At 37.4% G+C, this 17,101-nt stretch overlaps 1 protein-coding gene across 15 annotated transcripts in view; it reads right to left on the reverse strand.

Moving 5' to 3' along the window:
* LOC127442008 (discs large homolog 1-like protein) overlaps positions 1-17,101 on the reverse strand; it is a 143,824-nt gene that overhangs the window by 77,444 nt on the left and 49,279 nt on the right. For 8 of the 15 annotated variants that reach the window (XM_051699647.1, XM_051699645.1, XM_051699644.1 and 5 more), the window contains 2 exons: positions 9,710-9,877; positions 3,505-3,618 (listed from right to left, as the gene is read on the reverse strand). In XM_051699647.1, coding sequence (XP_051555607.1) covers positions 3,505-3,618; positions 9,710-9,877 — 282 coding nt within the window. The remainder of the gene's footprint in view (positions 1-3,504; positions 3,619-9,709; positions 9,878-17,101) is intronic. The other 7 variants (XM_051699660.1, XM_051699658.1, XM_051699656.1 and 4 more) reach the window with 1 other exon arrangement.

The following is a 17,101-nucleotide window of genomic DNA, read 5'->3' on the forward strand; positions in this document are numbered from 1 at the left end:
AAAAACCCACCAATTCACTATCTCAAAAAATTAGAATATGGTGACATGCCAATCAGCTAATCAACTCAAAACACCTGCAAAGGTTTCCTGAGCCTTCAAAATGGTCTCTCAGTTTGGTTCACTAGGCTACACAATCATGGGGAAGACTGCTGATCTGACAGTTGTCCAGAAGACAATCATTGACACCCTTCACAAGGAGGGTAAGCCACAAACATTCATTGCCAAAGAAGCTGGCTGTTCACAGAGTGCTGTATCCAAGCATGTTAACAGAAAGTTGAGTGGAAGGAAAAAGTGTGGAAGAAAAAGATGCACAACCAACCGAGAGAACCGCAGCCTTTCTATTGTCAAGCAAAATCGATTCAAGAATTTGGGTGAACTTCACAAGGAATGGACTGAGGCTGGGGTCAAGGCATCAAGAGCCACCACACACAGACATGTCAAGGAATTTGGCTACAGTTGTCTTATTCTTCTTGTTAAGCCACTCCTGAACCACAGACAACGTCAGAGGCGTCTTACCTGGGCTAAGGAGAAGAAGAACTGGACTGTTGCCCAGTGTTCCAAAGCCCTCTTTTCAGATGAGAGCAAGTTTTGTATTTCATTTGGAAACCAATGTCCTAGAGTCTGGAGGAAGGGTGGAGAAGCTCATAGCCCAAGTTGCTTGAAGTCCAGTGTTAAGTTTCCACAGTCTGTGATGATTTGGGGTGCAATGTCATCTGCTGGTGTTGGTCCATTGTGTTTTTTGAAAACCAAAGTCACTGCACCCGTTTACCAAGAAATTTTGGAGCACTTCATGCTTCCTTCTGCTGACCAGCTTTTTAAAGATGCTGATTTCATTTTCCAGCAGGATTTGGCACCTGCCCACATTGCCAAAAGCACCAAAAGTTGGTTAAATGACCATGGTGTTGGTGTGCTTGACTGGCCAGCAAACTCACCAGACCTGAACCCCATAGAGAATCTATGGGGTATTGTCAAGAGGAAAATGAGAAACAAGAGACCAAAAAATGCAGATGAGCTGAAGGCCACTGTCAAAGAAACCTGGGCTTCCATACCACCTCAGCAGTGCCACAAACTGATCACCTCCATGCCACGCCGAATTGAGGCAGTAATTAAAGCAAAAGCAGCCCCTACCAAGTATTGAGTATATATACAGTAAATGAACATACTTTCCAGAAGGCCAACAATTCACTAAAAATGTTTTTTTTTATTGGTCTTATGATGTATTCTAATTTTTTGAGATAGTGAATTGGTGGGTTTTTGTTAAATGTGAGCCAAAATCATCACAATTAAAAGAACCAAAGACTTAAACTGCTTCAGTCTGTGTGCACTGAATTTATTTAATACACGAGTTTCACAATTTGAGTTGAATTACTGAAATAAATGAACTTTTCCACGACATTCTAATTTATTGAGATGCACCTGTATAAATGATGCGATCCAAAGTGCATTTGAACAGCAGTGAAACACTTTCTTATGATGTGTTACATTCATACGAGCAGACAGAGAAGTACATTTGAAGTAAGTTTGGAGCAGAAGAAATAGAAATAATCCTTGTGTAAATTGTCAGCTTTACACTAAGCTAAAATGCTATTTCTAGCCATTTTACATGCACATGTTACCAGGCACGATCATATTTTTTATCCAGAAAATTCACGTTGGACCATAATTTCTTTTTTTCTAGTAAGACCTTTGATATTAGGGCAAAGTTATATTCTTGATAATAATTTTTGTATTTTCCTGTAAAAATATCTAAAAAAGATCAATTTGATTGATCTTGTTTTAGAAACAACACTGCATAAGATATTTCGGTTTTTCAAAGAATGTATTTTTAACATGTGTATTTTGTCTTACTGTACTGGCAGAGTTTTTATAGTCAAAACAAGTGAATAAATCTACCAGTGCTGAAGAAGTAATCCAAAGTATTTAGAATACATTACTGACCTTGAGTAATCTAACGGAATACATTACAAATGTCATTTTACAGCATGTATTCTGTAATCTGCAGTGGAATACATTTCAAAAGTAACACTCCCAACCCTGCATATGATGAGCCTGGAGACTTTGTGCAAGTCCAATGCAAATGAACGAGAAACAGAATAAAAGATCACAATATTTCAACATTTTAAATCACAATACGCTAATTATAAAGGGAAAAAAAAAAAAACATACTCATGCTGTACATCCCAAGATAACTGCATTAAAAAGTATGAATAAACTCCAAATGTATCCAATTTGCATTGTGTTCAGTAGTTCTGAAAGAATTAAGGCGTGTAATGTCTCGAATACAACCAAGAATTTGCCGTTGTTCTTCCTCCTTCAAAATGTAAATTCAAGCCAAGGTAACCAAGGTAGGGAACATGATTTTGAGAGGGAAACAGCTGAAAATACACCTCTTCGTCTCTGCATTAGCTGCTTTGATGCCAGTTTTTTTTTACATGACTCTTGAAGGGGCGGTGTTAAAACCGACTAAAAAGTAGCTGATTTTGATTAAAGATTATGTGGTCAAATTTTTTTTTAATAAAATAGCAATAAAATAAATAATGATTTTCATTACGGCAACAACATAATACTTTTTTTACTGCATTACAGTTAAATGTACTATAATTTACTTCATTTAATTTACTTGTTTTTTATAATATCAGCGAAAATGAAAAGGCAGTACCAAGAGAGTACTACTATGATGTATAAATATACTTGCCAATTTAAATAATACAGCACTTTTTTCACATTGCGATAATGAGAATATCATAAATGACCAATCTCGTTCCGTTTGCGGTAGTGGGAATTGGGGGATAAAATGTGCGTAACTGGAAAATAATGTCACAATGTAAAAAATCTTATTGGCCTTGAAAATAGGCTTCATTTTCTATATGCAAAATATAATTGACAGGTTTTGTGAGAATCACCCTACTGCATATGCTGGCAGAAAAGAAGCAGTATGCCATATTCAAACCAAGTCAAAGGGGAATTTGCAATAGTTGGCTATAATTAGAACCTATTGCTGTAACAAAAGGGATCAAGAAAATACATTGGTCAATGCGCTGTGGAAGCAGAGGTGCTTCTTTGCATGACAGCATGCACCAACACATAACAAATAAAACATCAACAGCTATCACCTCAACATACGCAGCCAAACAACTGTTGCTTTCAAAGTACAGTCTGATTTTTCCAGAAGCTACGTATGTAGATTCTAGAAGACTCATGCACCTATCAAGCTTTCATAAACACAAAAACGAGAAGGATGATAGAGGGGTACAATACAAGATCCCATGCATTTTAGGAATGGTACTGGAGTGTACCCTTTCAGCATTAAGCCTTTTTGAGAAAATATATGCGAGTCTCATCAAGAAACAATGAAAAGCTGCATGGACCAGCCATTTTCATCACATAGAGATGACCAACACCAGACTGCACATGACTGACAGCCATATGACAAACAAAATTGGCAAGCTAGCAGCACACAGAAATGGCAAATGCCACTTGCCATGTGAGAGAGGTGACTGTTACCTGGACGGTCAAAGGACTTTGAGGGTACGGGTTGAAGAGGGGAGTAGTAGGAGGAGGACTCTCCTCATTCACTACAGTGGACGGCCCATCAAAGATGCATTCCAGCGATTCAACCTACAGAGGAGCATTGAACTCAGTGCATTACAACAAAGGATTGCCTGAGGGCTTTAAAGTGGCAACATATTAAAAATTACATCATTATGAGATGCAGATAAAGAGAGGACAGACAGATGGACCAAAATAGAGCAATAAGGCTGTGTCTCAAACATAAGGTTAGAAATATTTAAAAGTTCAATTTGGTTTTGATGCTCAAAACTGCCTTGGTAGGCAGCTCACTAGGTTATGAGACTGAGCCTAAGCATTAGCAAAATGGAGAGTAGTTTGATAAGGACGCTTATGTTAATGGAATGCAGACCTTATAAATCACCAGGATTCAAACATTCATCCCAAATGCAACTGTGGGGACTATGAAGACAGAAAAATGTAAGCTTTATACTCTACTTATAAAATGAACACATGAACTTACACTTCATACACACACACACACACACATATGGGTGTTTCTTCAACTCACTTATAGCACTGTGGACTTCTAAAATGTAAAGTCTTTTAAAATATTTTCACACTCTCACTAGTTTATTTAATTTGTCTATTAACATGCATCACAGGAGACTTTTGTCTTTTTTGTAATTTTTTTTCCTGAAAGTTATGGAAATTCCCACCAGTGTCATTTCCACCACATCTTAAATTTTGTATTGTTTTTGACAGAATTCTGTAGTGGAAATGACAGTGACGTAAATTACATTTTTAATGTTTTTGAAATAAAATGGCTGGCTACTGTGTCTTGCTAAATACACACATTTCGATAATATTTTCAAACTTTTTGCATGATTTGGCAAAATTACAAATTGATTGGAAATGACACCCCAAAAATATTTAGCTCACAAGTGATATTTACCTTTATTTATTTTAGGGATGTCAATCAATTAAAAATGTTTATAAAATGAATTGCTTGACATGCTGATTAATTCATCAAATTAATCACAATTAATTGTATACACCATTATTTGCTGAGAGAGGCCCCCAAATAAAGATAATTCATTTAAATAATGCAAATATTTATTATTATAATATGTAGGGCCTATAATAAATAAATAATACGGATTGAAATTCAGTTTGAAATAAATTGCATTATTGTGGCAGATGAATAAAGCATCGATTAGACAATACAAAAAGTGGCTTAAGATCTCAATATATTGTTTGTTTATATCTCATATCATTGAAAAAGCCTACAGTTGACAGCAATCTGTTCTCACAGTACGCTATCTTGAGTTCTGCCTGCGCTATTTTTAATTGTCCCTCTATTTACATGTGCTTGCTGACATTACCTCTACAACCTTCTCACATATGTAATGAACACTGGAAGATCTCTCCGCCCACTTGCAGCTCGTATGGTAAGAAATCCGTACTTTTATTACAGAATTTATGTACACGTAAGGGGGCATGATTAATTGCGTAAAACTTTAACACGTTATTTATTATATAATTAAATCGCACTAAATTAACGTGCTAAATTAACAGCGCCAATTTATATATTTCTTTTTTTTCAAACATCACTCATCTCATTTTTCATCTCAAGCATGCTTTTCACTGACACTTTTGGTGCCATAGTTAACAAATACAAAAACTTTATAAAAAAAAAAAAAAAAAAAAAAAAATGGGGCAGATTTCTTTGGTGTAGTGGAAATGACACCACAGCTGTGGGAAAGTCGTAATTTTTTAACATTTTATAGGAATGGGTTAAAAGGCTCAAACATGAAAGATCTATACATGAAAGGCATTTGAAAAGAATAAATAAATTATGAAGGCCTGGTAAAAAAAAAAAAAAAAATCAAATCAAACTTTATGTGACCTTCCTATAACAAAAAGAACAAAGTTGAAATCTATTCATTTTAATACAATATAAATACTTGGACATGAAATTGCCCTTAGTTGAAGAAACATCTACAGCATCTACACCTTTTTGACATGGAGTGCCATTTTTTTTTTTTTTTTCCCTGGTCAATGACTGTGCCGACACGAAATTGTGTGGAATCTTAAATATTTCTTATATTATGTCACTGTAATCACTGAATCACTAGCACGTGAGCAACAGTGAAAGAGGAGCAGTCTATTTTATTACATCCTCATGATCACACAGCTTGATTTCATCAGTTGAATGGGAGGCTAAACAGTATTAAAGTGTGATGAGAATCACAAACCGATCAACTATTAACCCTTTTCAGTGAATTGCACCTGCAAAATCCGAAAATGTTATTTCCAGGTTTAGTTTATATTTTGAAAAGACTCAGATTTTGAACCCCACGATGTGGGTTTATGTTTTCTCTTTTAATCATTTAATGTAATTTTGAGTGTGACTGTGGTTTAAGGAGGGTGTATCTGTATGCTGGGTTGGAAATCTCAAGGATTAATAGTGGTGTTTTCCTTGTTACATCATGTGTTGTTCTGAAAGCAAAAGAAACAAATGAAACATGAATGAAATTCATGAAAAATGAATTTGGTTGTCATCCGTGCAGCCTGACCGAAGCAAAGAGAGCACATTTACTCGTGCGATTAACTGAAAGTGAAGCGTTGCCGTCTTGTGATGCGCGAATGGCTTGCACGCGCTGCATGAGTCTGTTGGGTATACTGCAGTCTAGTCACATTTTAACTTTTTGTTTAGCCTCGCATTCAGCTCATGAAAACACACTGCGTGATCATAAGGAAGGATTACATCAAGATGTAGGTATGAAATTCTGCACCTGCATTCCAAAGAATAAAATAGTCTATTCCTCTCTCGCCGTTGTTGGCGTGCCAGTGATTACTCCTGCCATAGGTTGCCAACTCCTAACCTAGAATATATTTAAGTCAGTCTTTAACCTAAATCAACCAGGACAACATCACTACCACCCCATTGCCACTAATAATAATAATAATAATAATAATAATAATAAAAAAACATAGAAAATGTATTTGTGTTGCCACATCACCACCAATAGCATCATCACCACTAATACCCTGCAATGATTTCATTGTAACACAAGGTGGCAACAGAACCCAACACTGCTGTCAGCGGTGAACTGAATGGATGAATTAATCTCCAACACTACAACATTTCCCTTACAAAGTTTCCTATCAATTTGTCTTGTGACAAATTACATTGGCGGGTGATTAATCACTGCAAGTGATATCAACTTGTGTAACTCGCAGCTATGTGAATATATTCTTAGAATCACAATTACACCTCAGGCATTTTACCAATATAGAAAACAAGAATCCGCTATAGCGAGTGAAGATGTGTCTGTCCCAAATGTCCTTGCATGATACTAAACATTTTAACAGCAAGTTCAAACTTTAGGCATGAGTATAACTATACAGTACAGCCGTGGTCAGGGTGGAAGTGCCGTTTATAGGGTCTCTAAGGAGATGCTGAAGTGACTCTGAGAACAACTGTCACTGTATGTTGTAACTGTGAGGCTGCGTTTGAGATGGATGGCATGTTGTGAGGTGGGCTAAAGGGATAAAAAGGTGCAGGTTTAAGTGTGAGTAGTGAAGGTTATGAGAAGTGGCAGGCTTTATTTGTCAGCTGTGGTCTTGTGTGTGTGTGTGTGTGTGTGTGTGTGTGTGTGTGTGTGTGTGTGTGTATGCTGCTGGTGTAGGCTCTGATCTGGACTGAGGGGGAGCCGTGCAGGGTATAATAAATCTAAAGGCAGAAGGGAGCACTGGAGCACGACAGGCACAGGGCGAGCGCTCATAAATGTTCACACATACGTACTAGTTCCTGCCTCACAGTATAGTCACTCTCTCTGGACACAGTCACCCTGCTGCCTTCCAGTTAGCACACAGTGATTGTGCTTCACCTTGAGAAAACAAAGGGCTAAGCAATTTCACATAAATATTCAAAGAAGCCAATAACAGTAAAAGCACCTTGGCTTTGGATGCTCATTACATTAACTACAAAAAGTGGCAATCATAGTAGCGCACAGTGAGACACCTGCCTAGTACAGCTGGGCAATTTAGATTTAAAAAACAAAACAAAAACAGCAACAACCTTGAAAAGGGCATCATTTCTATCTTCATTTGAACAATATTGATATGGATTCTTAAAATCCCAAGGTTGATCTTTTATTTTAAAGCTTACTTCAGTATTGGTTGATTATATAAATATATTGTAATTGAACAGCATAGTTTGAGCTATTTTTTAAAATGTATATTTTTGTAATGTACCATGTTAGCCAAATGGACATTATAACCAAAATACTGTATATCTGAATGAATCAGACTCAAATCAAATCTAAATTTAATCAAGAGCTTGTGAATCGAAAACGAATCAAACAAAAAATGTTTTAAAAGAAACTGATTTCAACCAAAATGCCACTGTTGTAAAGGAGATTCAAAATGTTACATGTAAGAGGTAAAATACCGTAAACTGTAGTTTAAAAAAATCATGTTCATTGTTTTTCACTAAATGAACACAGGCAGGATATTTAATAATTTTAATTTATATAACTCTGGAAAAAATTAAGAGACTCCAGAGAGATTCCAGCCTTGCTGAAGCACCCCCAGATCATCACCGATCTTCCACCTGGTCATCTAATGTTTAGACGGAGACCTGGAGAGGCCTACAAGCCACAGTGTCTCGCACCCACTGTGAAATTTGGTGGAGGATCGGTGATGATCTGGGGGTGCTTCAGCAAGGCTGGAATTGGGCAGATTCATCTTTGTGAAGGATGCATGAATCAAGCCACATACAAGGTTATCCTGGAAGAAAACTTGATTCCTTCTGCTCTTACAATGTTCCCCAACTCTGAGGATTGGTTTTTCCAGCAGGACAATGCTCCATGCCACACCGCCAGGTCAATCAAGGTGTGGATGGTGGACCACCGGATCAAGACCCTGTCATGGCCAGCCCAATCTCCAGACCTGAACCCCAATGAAAACCTATGGAATGTGATCAAGAGGAAGATGGATGGCCACAAAACATCAAAAATGTTTTGCTCCAGTAGTGGCATAAAGTCACCCAACAGAATTGTGAAAGGCTGGTAGAGAGCACGCCAAGATGCATGAAAGCTGTGATTGAAAATCAGGGTTATTCCACCAAATATTGATTTCTTCCTAAGTTAAAACTTTAGTATTGTGTTGTTTAAAAATGAATATGAACTTATTTCTTTGCATTATTCGAGGTCTGAAAACACTGCATCTTTTTTATTATTTTGACCAGTTGTAATTTTCTGCAAATAAATGCTATAAATGACAATATTTTTATTTGGAATTTGGGACGAATGTTGTCAGTAGTTTATAGAATAAAACAAAAAAGTTCATTTTACTCAAACATATCTATAAATAGTACATCCAGAGCAACTGATAATTTTGTTATAATTTAGCTGTAATCTCATGAAACAGTCAAACTGTGTTCAGGTGTAAAACACAGCATGCGGTACACAAATATCGAATGGATCCTCATTTATCATCAAAAAGGCACAACTAATCACAGTACCAGTGTAACTGTTCGCATTCTTGTGTGTGCAGAGAAGGCAGATTTCAAAGCTGCTTGTCTAAAATCATTAAACAAGGGTCCAGCGATATAACTGTAATAAATGTTAAGAGTCTTTGAAAGAATACATCTCTTTGTATCGACTATGCCAGTCTTTCATGTCCTTAAGCGGTGTGATTTGGATCATTGTCCATTCAGGAATACATCAGATTATAAATTAGCCTGTGGGCTCTGCATATTATTCACCAAGATTATATGTGTTATAAAGCACTTTCCACAGTAATAATGAGATTTCCATTGAGCCAAGTGCAGTGGTGGATTCTGGATTAAGATTCAATGTAGCAAAATCCTCCTGTTTGGGGAACATTTCTTCATTCAGACCTCATAGCATGCTTTTGTCAAAGTTGTTCATATTGATTGCTTGTAGCAAAAATGGTTGATAGTATTAAAGTTGTACCATGGCTGTCTGGCTTTATAAGCCATTCAAAAAGCATAAGAGCAAGTATGTGTGTGTTTGTGTGCATGTGAAAAAAAAAAATGGAGACATACAGTTAAAAGTAAAAGTACAGTTAAAACTGTATGACAAGGCAGAATTTGAACAACAAGGTGACTGACAACATGGCAAATGCTGAAACAGGTGAATAAATCAGCAAGTCTAGATTTCTAGTTTACCTTCATTGGGGAGATGTGTGCATGTGCTACATAGCCATGGACATTTTCAATCTGGGACAGGCTCTTCTCAGCCACCTGGACTAGCTCTGGCCCGGGAGCCTCATCAGTGAGCTGGGGTGAGCTTTGCTCCTGTGGAGATCCTGTGTCTTCATCATGGTGCCTGTACTTCTGCAGAGAACATGAGACAAGTCAAATGACTGCTAAGGAGAACTGAGAATTATTCTGCTAAGATAGCATTGATATTGGAGTCAAAAAAGATGTCTGACAAAGAAACATCCAAGCAATTATAAAAGAAAAAGAAATTTGGTGTTTCTGATGTTTTTGAGTTGATTTTGCAAGCATGTAGTCTTCATATAACAACAGGGCAATGTGCAAAAAGCGTGGAAAAGTCATTTAGTTTGGGGGATGGCTGATAATGGTAATGTTTGACTGAAAGTAGAGATGCAGTGAAGTGGTCTGTAGACAAAGAATCAACAAACTGATGCTACACTCATTTTTACTATTACTGACAGCAAATTATGCACAGCAGTCTGTACCAACAGGGATATACTGACTAAGCAAACACTCGTGGCCTTATCCCTACATGAATATAGGCTTTTAACACACAGCCTAACTATTGCAACCTTCTAGGTAGATAACGGGAGATAACCTGTTAGTGTTAGACTACGTCCACATTAATAAAAAAAAAATGTAAACAGTGTTTTCGTTTTTTTTTTTTTAGTTTTCCAAAAGTTGATCGTCGACACTGAAACATCTGAAAAAATGCTTCAATTCCCTTACCGCATGTGTAAAAAACTAAGAAGCGTGCTGTTGTACAGTATAAAACACAACTGTCCTTGTGTTCCGCCACCAGACAGCAATTCCGAGTTAACTTCCCGTTGTCTTTGAAGGAATACAATGTTAAGGTTGTACAAATTAACCTTTATTTTTAACAACACTATCAAAGTGGATAACAAGTACAACAACGGTGCTTCAACATGGGCCGCCATCTTGATTGTTTTGGGTTGAATGGATCACAAGACTGCGTCACATGACAACAAATACATCATCATTTTCAAATATCTCAGTTTTCCCTGTCCACACTACAACGCGAAGACAGCGTTTTCAAATGTATCCACTTGGAAGAACATTTTCGAAAAACTCCGACTCAGTCTGGCTGGAAAGCCAAAACTTAGCAAAATTAAGATATTTTAAAAAACAAAAACATATTAGTGTGGCTGAGCCTTAGTAGTGTTTTTTTTTTTTTAAACCAACCACAAGTATCATATATGAAATGTTGCTAAAAAAAAAAAACGTCTACATGTATTCATGTTTTGATTCTGGAAATGGCTTAATACACCTGGCCAAAAACACAGAGAAGACAATGAACCCCTTCTCTTGCACTACAATAGTGTTTTCTGATGAGGATGACTGGGTTCCCCTTTCTCTGTAATACAGGGTTACATGCCTAAACAGAAAGGTAGCTGATGAGACATTTCCACACAGGAAGAGGATGGCCATAGTTGCCATAGCAACAGGTTTATCAGACACTGACTGCTTCTCGCTATAGGTTAGCCTGTGATTCAACCAGTCTTACTTAAAGCTGACACCAGCCTTACTGAACTGGTTCACTCACTCAGCTTTTATATTTGCAAAGTGTATAATTAGTATCTGGATAATAGAAACGAGCATTGCGGGCTGCCTAATTCTATCTGGAGAATTCCCATTATAGGGACGTTTCAGTTTATTTAAGCAGATAAAGGGAAATTATGTATATTGCACACCATGTTTCAACAAGCTGTTTTTTAACATGCTTGTTTTGTAAGATAGTACATGGGCAATTCAAGAATTTTGGATGTGACATTTGTAGTAAGAAATGTGAAATGTTACCAGTATATTGAATCATTTTGTGTTTCCCTAAACCCCAGAGTCCAGTCTGAAAAAGGTTTTTCCAGTTCAGATTGGGAAATGAAGTTGTGGACATACATTTTTGGGAAACAACACATTTGGTAAAAACTCATAAAATAAAAAACAAAAAATTGTTTTTCAAGAAAAATAATAGCCACAGAATGTAAGGTAGGCTTTCTAAAAAACAAAACAAAAAAAATTAATTTTTTACATTTTTTTATAATGACAAAAAAAAAAAAACAGCGTTAAGGACATGACATATCTCCATTACAGATATGACAGTTCTGAAAGTGTCCCTTCTATAATAAGGGGAAACCATCTAAAATGCTTTGAAACCAACAGACTTTGAACTCGGAGACATCAGTATGATATTCTTATGGCTGAAATCGCAAAACATCCATCCAGGATTACTAAAAGTGATTTCAAATATAGTCTGCATTCACTGCTTCTGTTGAGTTCAGCAGTGGTGCTCTAGCTCATGTGGGGCTCACACTGAGCAGCAGAAACATGAAATGATAAATTCTTATCACATCACAGTTTCATCACAATTTGCATCAAAATAAATCACAATATTACTTTTACCAAATAATACGATATCTAGCTACAAAAGCTTTCTTTTAAATCATGTCACAAATCACAGCAGTACTCAGTGACCTACAGTGTCTGAATCATCATGGTGATCCTCTTTGACTATCCCACTGATATCCATATGATTTGATATGAAGTGTCCTTAACGGTAACATCTGTAACATATAATTATTGTTAAAGTAAAAAAGGGGAGACCATTAGTTCCTCAATCTTAACACTGACATAAGTTAGTAGGATACGGACGCAACATGTCACTAAAAAACAGTGACTTCTTAAATGTGACTCTTATGAATTCAAAAAGCATTGTTATGTATGCTGTATATTTCTCAGACAATTCTTTGTCTTTCTGGAAAAAGCTTACTGATAACATAAAGTGTCCTTTGACCCCTCTTTTGAAACCTTCAAACATATCTGTCAAAAAATCTTGTTTTAGTATTGGTGCCCATGTGTATAAACAATAACATTTTATTTAAAATCCATGATAGCACTTAAATACAGTGTCGACTGATAGTGGATTTTGCCAATACCGATAACTAAGGTGGTGAAAAAGGCAGATAATCAATTAATTGGTCGATAGATTTTCTATCTATTTAGAATTATCAAAGATTTCTTAGTCTTTTCTTAATATGACAAGCGCAGACATTTATGCTACAAGAGTCCAAAATGAATAAAATCCCAAAACCAGTTTATTGTGCAACCAAAATTCCAAAAATAACCAGAAAACTTCAGATTTGGTGCATAACATGGGACTAAACAAAAGTTTGGAATAATGTACAGATTTTGCTGTTTCGGAAGGAAATTGGTATTGTAATTCACCAAAGTGGCATTCAACTGATCACAAAGTACAGTCAGGACATTACTGATGTAAAAAACAGCACCATCACTATTTGAGATGTGGAAGGCCAGATGTACAACTAAACAAGAGGATAAGTACATCAGAGTCTCTAGTTTGAGAAACAGACACCTCACATGTCCTCAGCTGACAGCTTCATTGAATTCTACCCGCTCAACACCAGTTTCATGTACAACAGTAAAGAGAAGACTCAGGGGTGCAGGCCTTATGGGAAGAATTGCAAAGAAAAAGCCACTTATATAGCCTTGCTGAAGCACCCCCAGATCATCACCGACCCTCCACATGGTCATCTAATGGTTAGATGGAGATCTGGAGAGGCCTTCAAGCCACAGTGTCTCACACCCATTGTGAAATTTGGTGGAGGATCAGTCATGGCCAGCCCAATCTCCAGACCTGAACCCCATTGAAAACCTCTGGAATGTGATCAAGAGGAAGATGGATGGCCACAAGCCATCAAACAAAGCAGAGTTGCTTGAATTTTTGTGCCAGGAGTGGCATAAAGTCACCCAACAGCAATGTGAAAGACTGGTAGAGAGCATGCCAAGACGCATGAAAGCTGTGATTGAAAATCAGGGATATTCAGGGTTAAAAATGTACCTCTCACTTTTTGTATGTTAACAGAGCTTGGGTTATTTAGTTTTTCCCAAACAAAACTGCCCTGTTACGTAATTCTCTCTGAACATCCATAAATGGATATATCAGCAAGACTAGCATCAAGAATTCCTATCATTAAGATTGATTTGTAAGTGTTTAGTGTGTGAAGCAGGTGGGAGGAAGCACATGACAGAAGAGGTGAGCTCACAGTCTTCCCTGATGAGCGCATGAGGAGGAGGATCTCCTGGCAACCATGACCACTCACTATTGAGTCATGGCCCTCTGTGACTGAGGTAGGCTGCTCGCTATTCAATCTGGAGCTTTCCTGGGACACACTTGATACTCCAGCACTGAAAACTGGAATACAAACAGGCATTTTTCTACAAGCCTATAGTTTCCGTCTCTGTATACTGTGCCAACATCCACTGCATAAAATGAGGCCACTTACTGCAATATACTTGTTTAAATGTAAATTTGTCAGTAAGATGAAATGCCCTAAAAGTCCATTAAGCCACAAGCTTTACTGCGATTAGATGAAACGTCAAAAAAGTGTAAATGACCAGAAAATATATTTAAAGAAATTTAAGAAACAAACACCTTAAAAGTTTGAATAACTTTGTGAGCCCACAAAGAGAACTAGATTTTTACTTTTGGTAAAAAAATCATGAGTGGTCTTTGCCAATGCAAAAGTCTCCACCACAATGCTAGGGTGTTGTGGGTGGTTGCCAAGGCATTGTAATGCAGTTGCTAATGCTAAGGCGTTTTGAGTGGTTTTTACCATGTTGCTATTTGACAGAGGTTTTTTTGGGTGGTTGCTAACTGGACCCAGTTAAAAGAGCCCACCCCCAAGTCTATGATAGACCTTTTCCACCGAAATTGTGATGGTTCTCTGTGCTCGGCTGGTTATCGACCAAGCCAATCCAGCCGCTCTTTTCCACTGAAACCAGAATCTTGGCATAATGGGTTATGTGGCAGTTTTATGTGACTATCTCACCTGCCCATAAACAATATGGCATGTCACAGTGTGTACAGCTTTTACTTGTTTTTGAGGACATATTTAAACATACAGAAAAATGCAATCTAACGTTATTACATTACTCAACAAGATTGCCAGAGACAACATCAACGCTCAAGATGACATTTAAATTTGTCTTAACTTGTTCTACAAACTGTAAAAGTGGAATCATTATTTACATTGGAGTAGCAGATGGTTATATTTGGATTTTTTTTCAAAGCATATAATATTACGTTTATGTCTTTTATGTTTTACATAACAGATAGCCGTAATCCCTTTACTTAACAAAACAATGCACAAAATACACTCACTGAGCACTTTATTAAAAACAATATGGTCCTAATAAAGCTCACTATAATTGAACAGAGGGGTTATCTGAGTTACTGTAGCCTTTCTGTCAGCTCGAACCAGTCTGGACATTCTCCGTTGACCTCTCTCATCAACAAGGCGTTTCCTTCTGCAGAACTGCCACTCACAGGATGTTTTTTGTTTTTGGCACCATTCTGAGTAAACTCTAGAGACTGTTGTGCGTGAAAATCCCAGGAGATCAGCAGTTACAGAAATACTCGAGCCACCCTGTCTGGCACCAACAACTGGCGAAATCACGGAGATCACATTTTTTCCACATTCTGATGGTTGATATGAACATTAACTGAAGCTCCTGACCCATATTTGCATAATTTTATGCACTGCACTGCTGCCACACAATTGGCTGATTAGATAATCGCATGATTTAGAGTTGGCAAATCTAAAAACTTACTGAGATCAGCTGCAGAGGACACCAAACACTGGCATGAATAATTTCCTCGCAGGCTCTTTTTTTTACTTTGCGATCTCTCAATTTATCTCGGATCTCCGTAGAAGACCATTTGGTGTTTTTTTTTTTTATTGTTGTTATAGAGTGATGAAGTACTCCTTGCTGCACACTGTAGCTACTGTTGTTGTTTGGAAAACTTGATGAAACATTATCCCACCCTCCGTCCCCTCACGTAATTGGTTCCAAAGTAGAGACCAGCAAGCTTTTGGGGCATATGCGGAACCAGTTTTTCTGAGGTGGATACATGCGAAACAGTTTGAGAATTCGCATAGGCCCAGGAACCCTTCACCAAACCATGTCGGTGGAAAAGGGCTCTGAGATATTCTGGTCCCTAGATATGGCTCTGGTCCCTCCTCTGTAGCACAAGCGATACAAGTTACATGTTGAAGTTTAATACTCACGGTTAGGGGGTTGTTCAAATCCCTAACCCTAAGTATGAGCAATAATTGTGATGCTGGTTCATCTCAGCAGTTAGCTAATGGATAGCTCTTTCCAGGCAAATTAGACCTACTCGCCCGTCTGCCTTTTAAGCACAACTAATTTAAAGTGAATCATATTAATGGGGCACCACCTGATCTTGCTTTAATAAAATGTGTTTTTTCAAAAAAGAATAGACAGGAAAACATTTGCTAAGTTTTTTTTCACTAATGGGAAATGTGATGTAACTCGTGTTGCATGCTAACAGTCCTGTGCCCTTTGGGTAGAAAAAAATCAAAAGCACACTCAACTGTAATGTACTAAACTCTAAACTAGAGTAGAGCAGAGACAAAAATATAAACAAGTGTGCAACTGCAAAATGTAAACACATGCCAGATGAAATCTAAAAGAGGCATTCATTCTCCAATAAATACTAAACATTTAATAGCACATCAAGTTTTCCACTAAACATATTTTCTAGAGAAAGAACTTGACGATAAGTAATTTCTTTGAAGAGCAAGCTGCTTTCATCATTTATCAGTTAGCCATATCTTAAGAAAGTGAAGTTAGCAGTTAGTGTTAGAACTAGTTTACATGTCTCTCTGAGGTCTTCTCCAAATTACACTGGCAATATCCCACTCACTAGAACATAAGCTCAGCCTTCAAGGATTAGGATAAAGAAATCCAGTAAACAGACTTCTTTTCTCCCCAATTATATAGGTAGGCATCCAGTGCAAGTTATGTAACAAAATGGGAGTAGATTTGACCGATTTAAGCCTTGGAGATCTATAATAGATGAGTCAAGTTAAAAGAACTTCAACTTTTAAAAACTTGTCTTGAGAGACACCTGCATTGTGTTCCATTAGTTGTGCTGTGTCTAGCTTTTTTTAAATGCAAGACAACCCTCTGTCATAGAAGGGAATGATAAAGAGCACAAGAGGAATTTTATGAGCAGTTGACCAGAGAAGGTGGTCTCTACACAGAGAGATGGTATGGGAAGTGCATGTTTTCCACCGGCTTACCATGGTGAGATGTGCTGCTGAAAAATTGCGCCACATAGCTTGGTTTTGCCATGGTTAAATCAATGGATCACGGAAGAGAGAGTAAGTGAAAGAGACAGGGAGCTACCAAAGCCACGATAAATGTACATCTTTCTTGAGAATTGAAAACAGAAGCTGTACCTTCAGCCAGTTTGTTCTGGAACAAAGAACAATTGACCAA

The sequence above is a fragment of the Myxocyprinus asiaticus genome, chromosome 6, assembly GCF_019703515.2.
Source record: "Myxocyprinus asiaticus isolate MX2 ecotype Aquarium Trade chromosome 6, UBuf_Myxa_2, whole genome shotgun sequence".
Lineage (NCBI taxonomy): Eukaryota > Metazoa > Chordata > Actinopteri > Cypriniformes > Catostomidae > Myxocyprinus > Myxocyprinus asiaticus.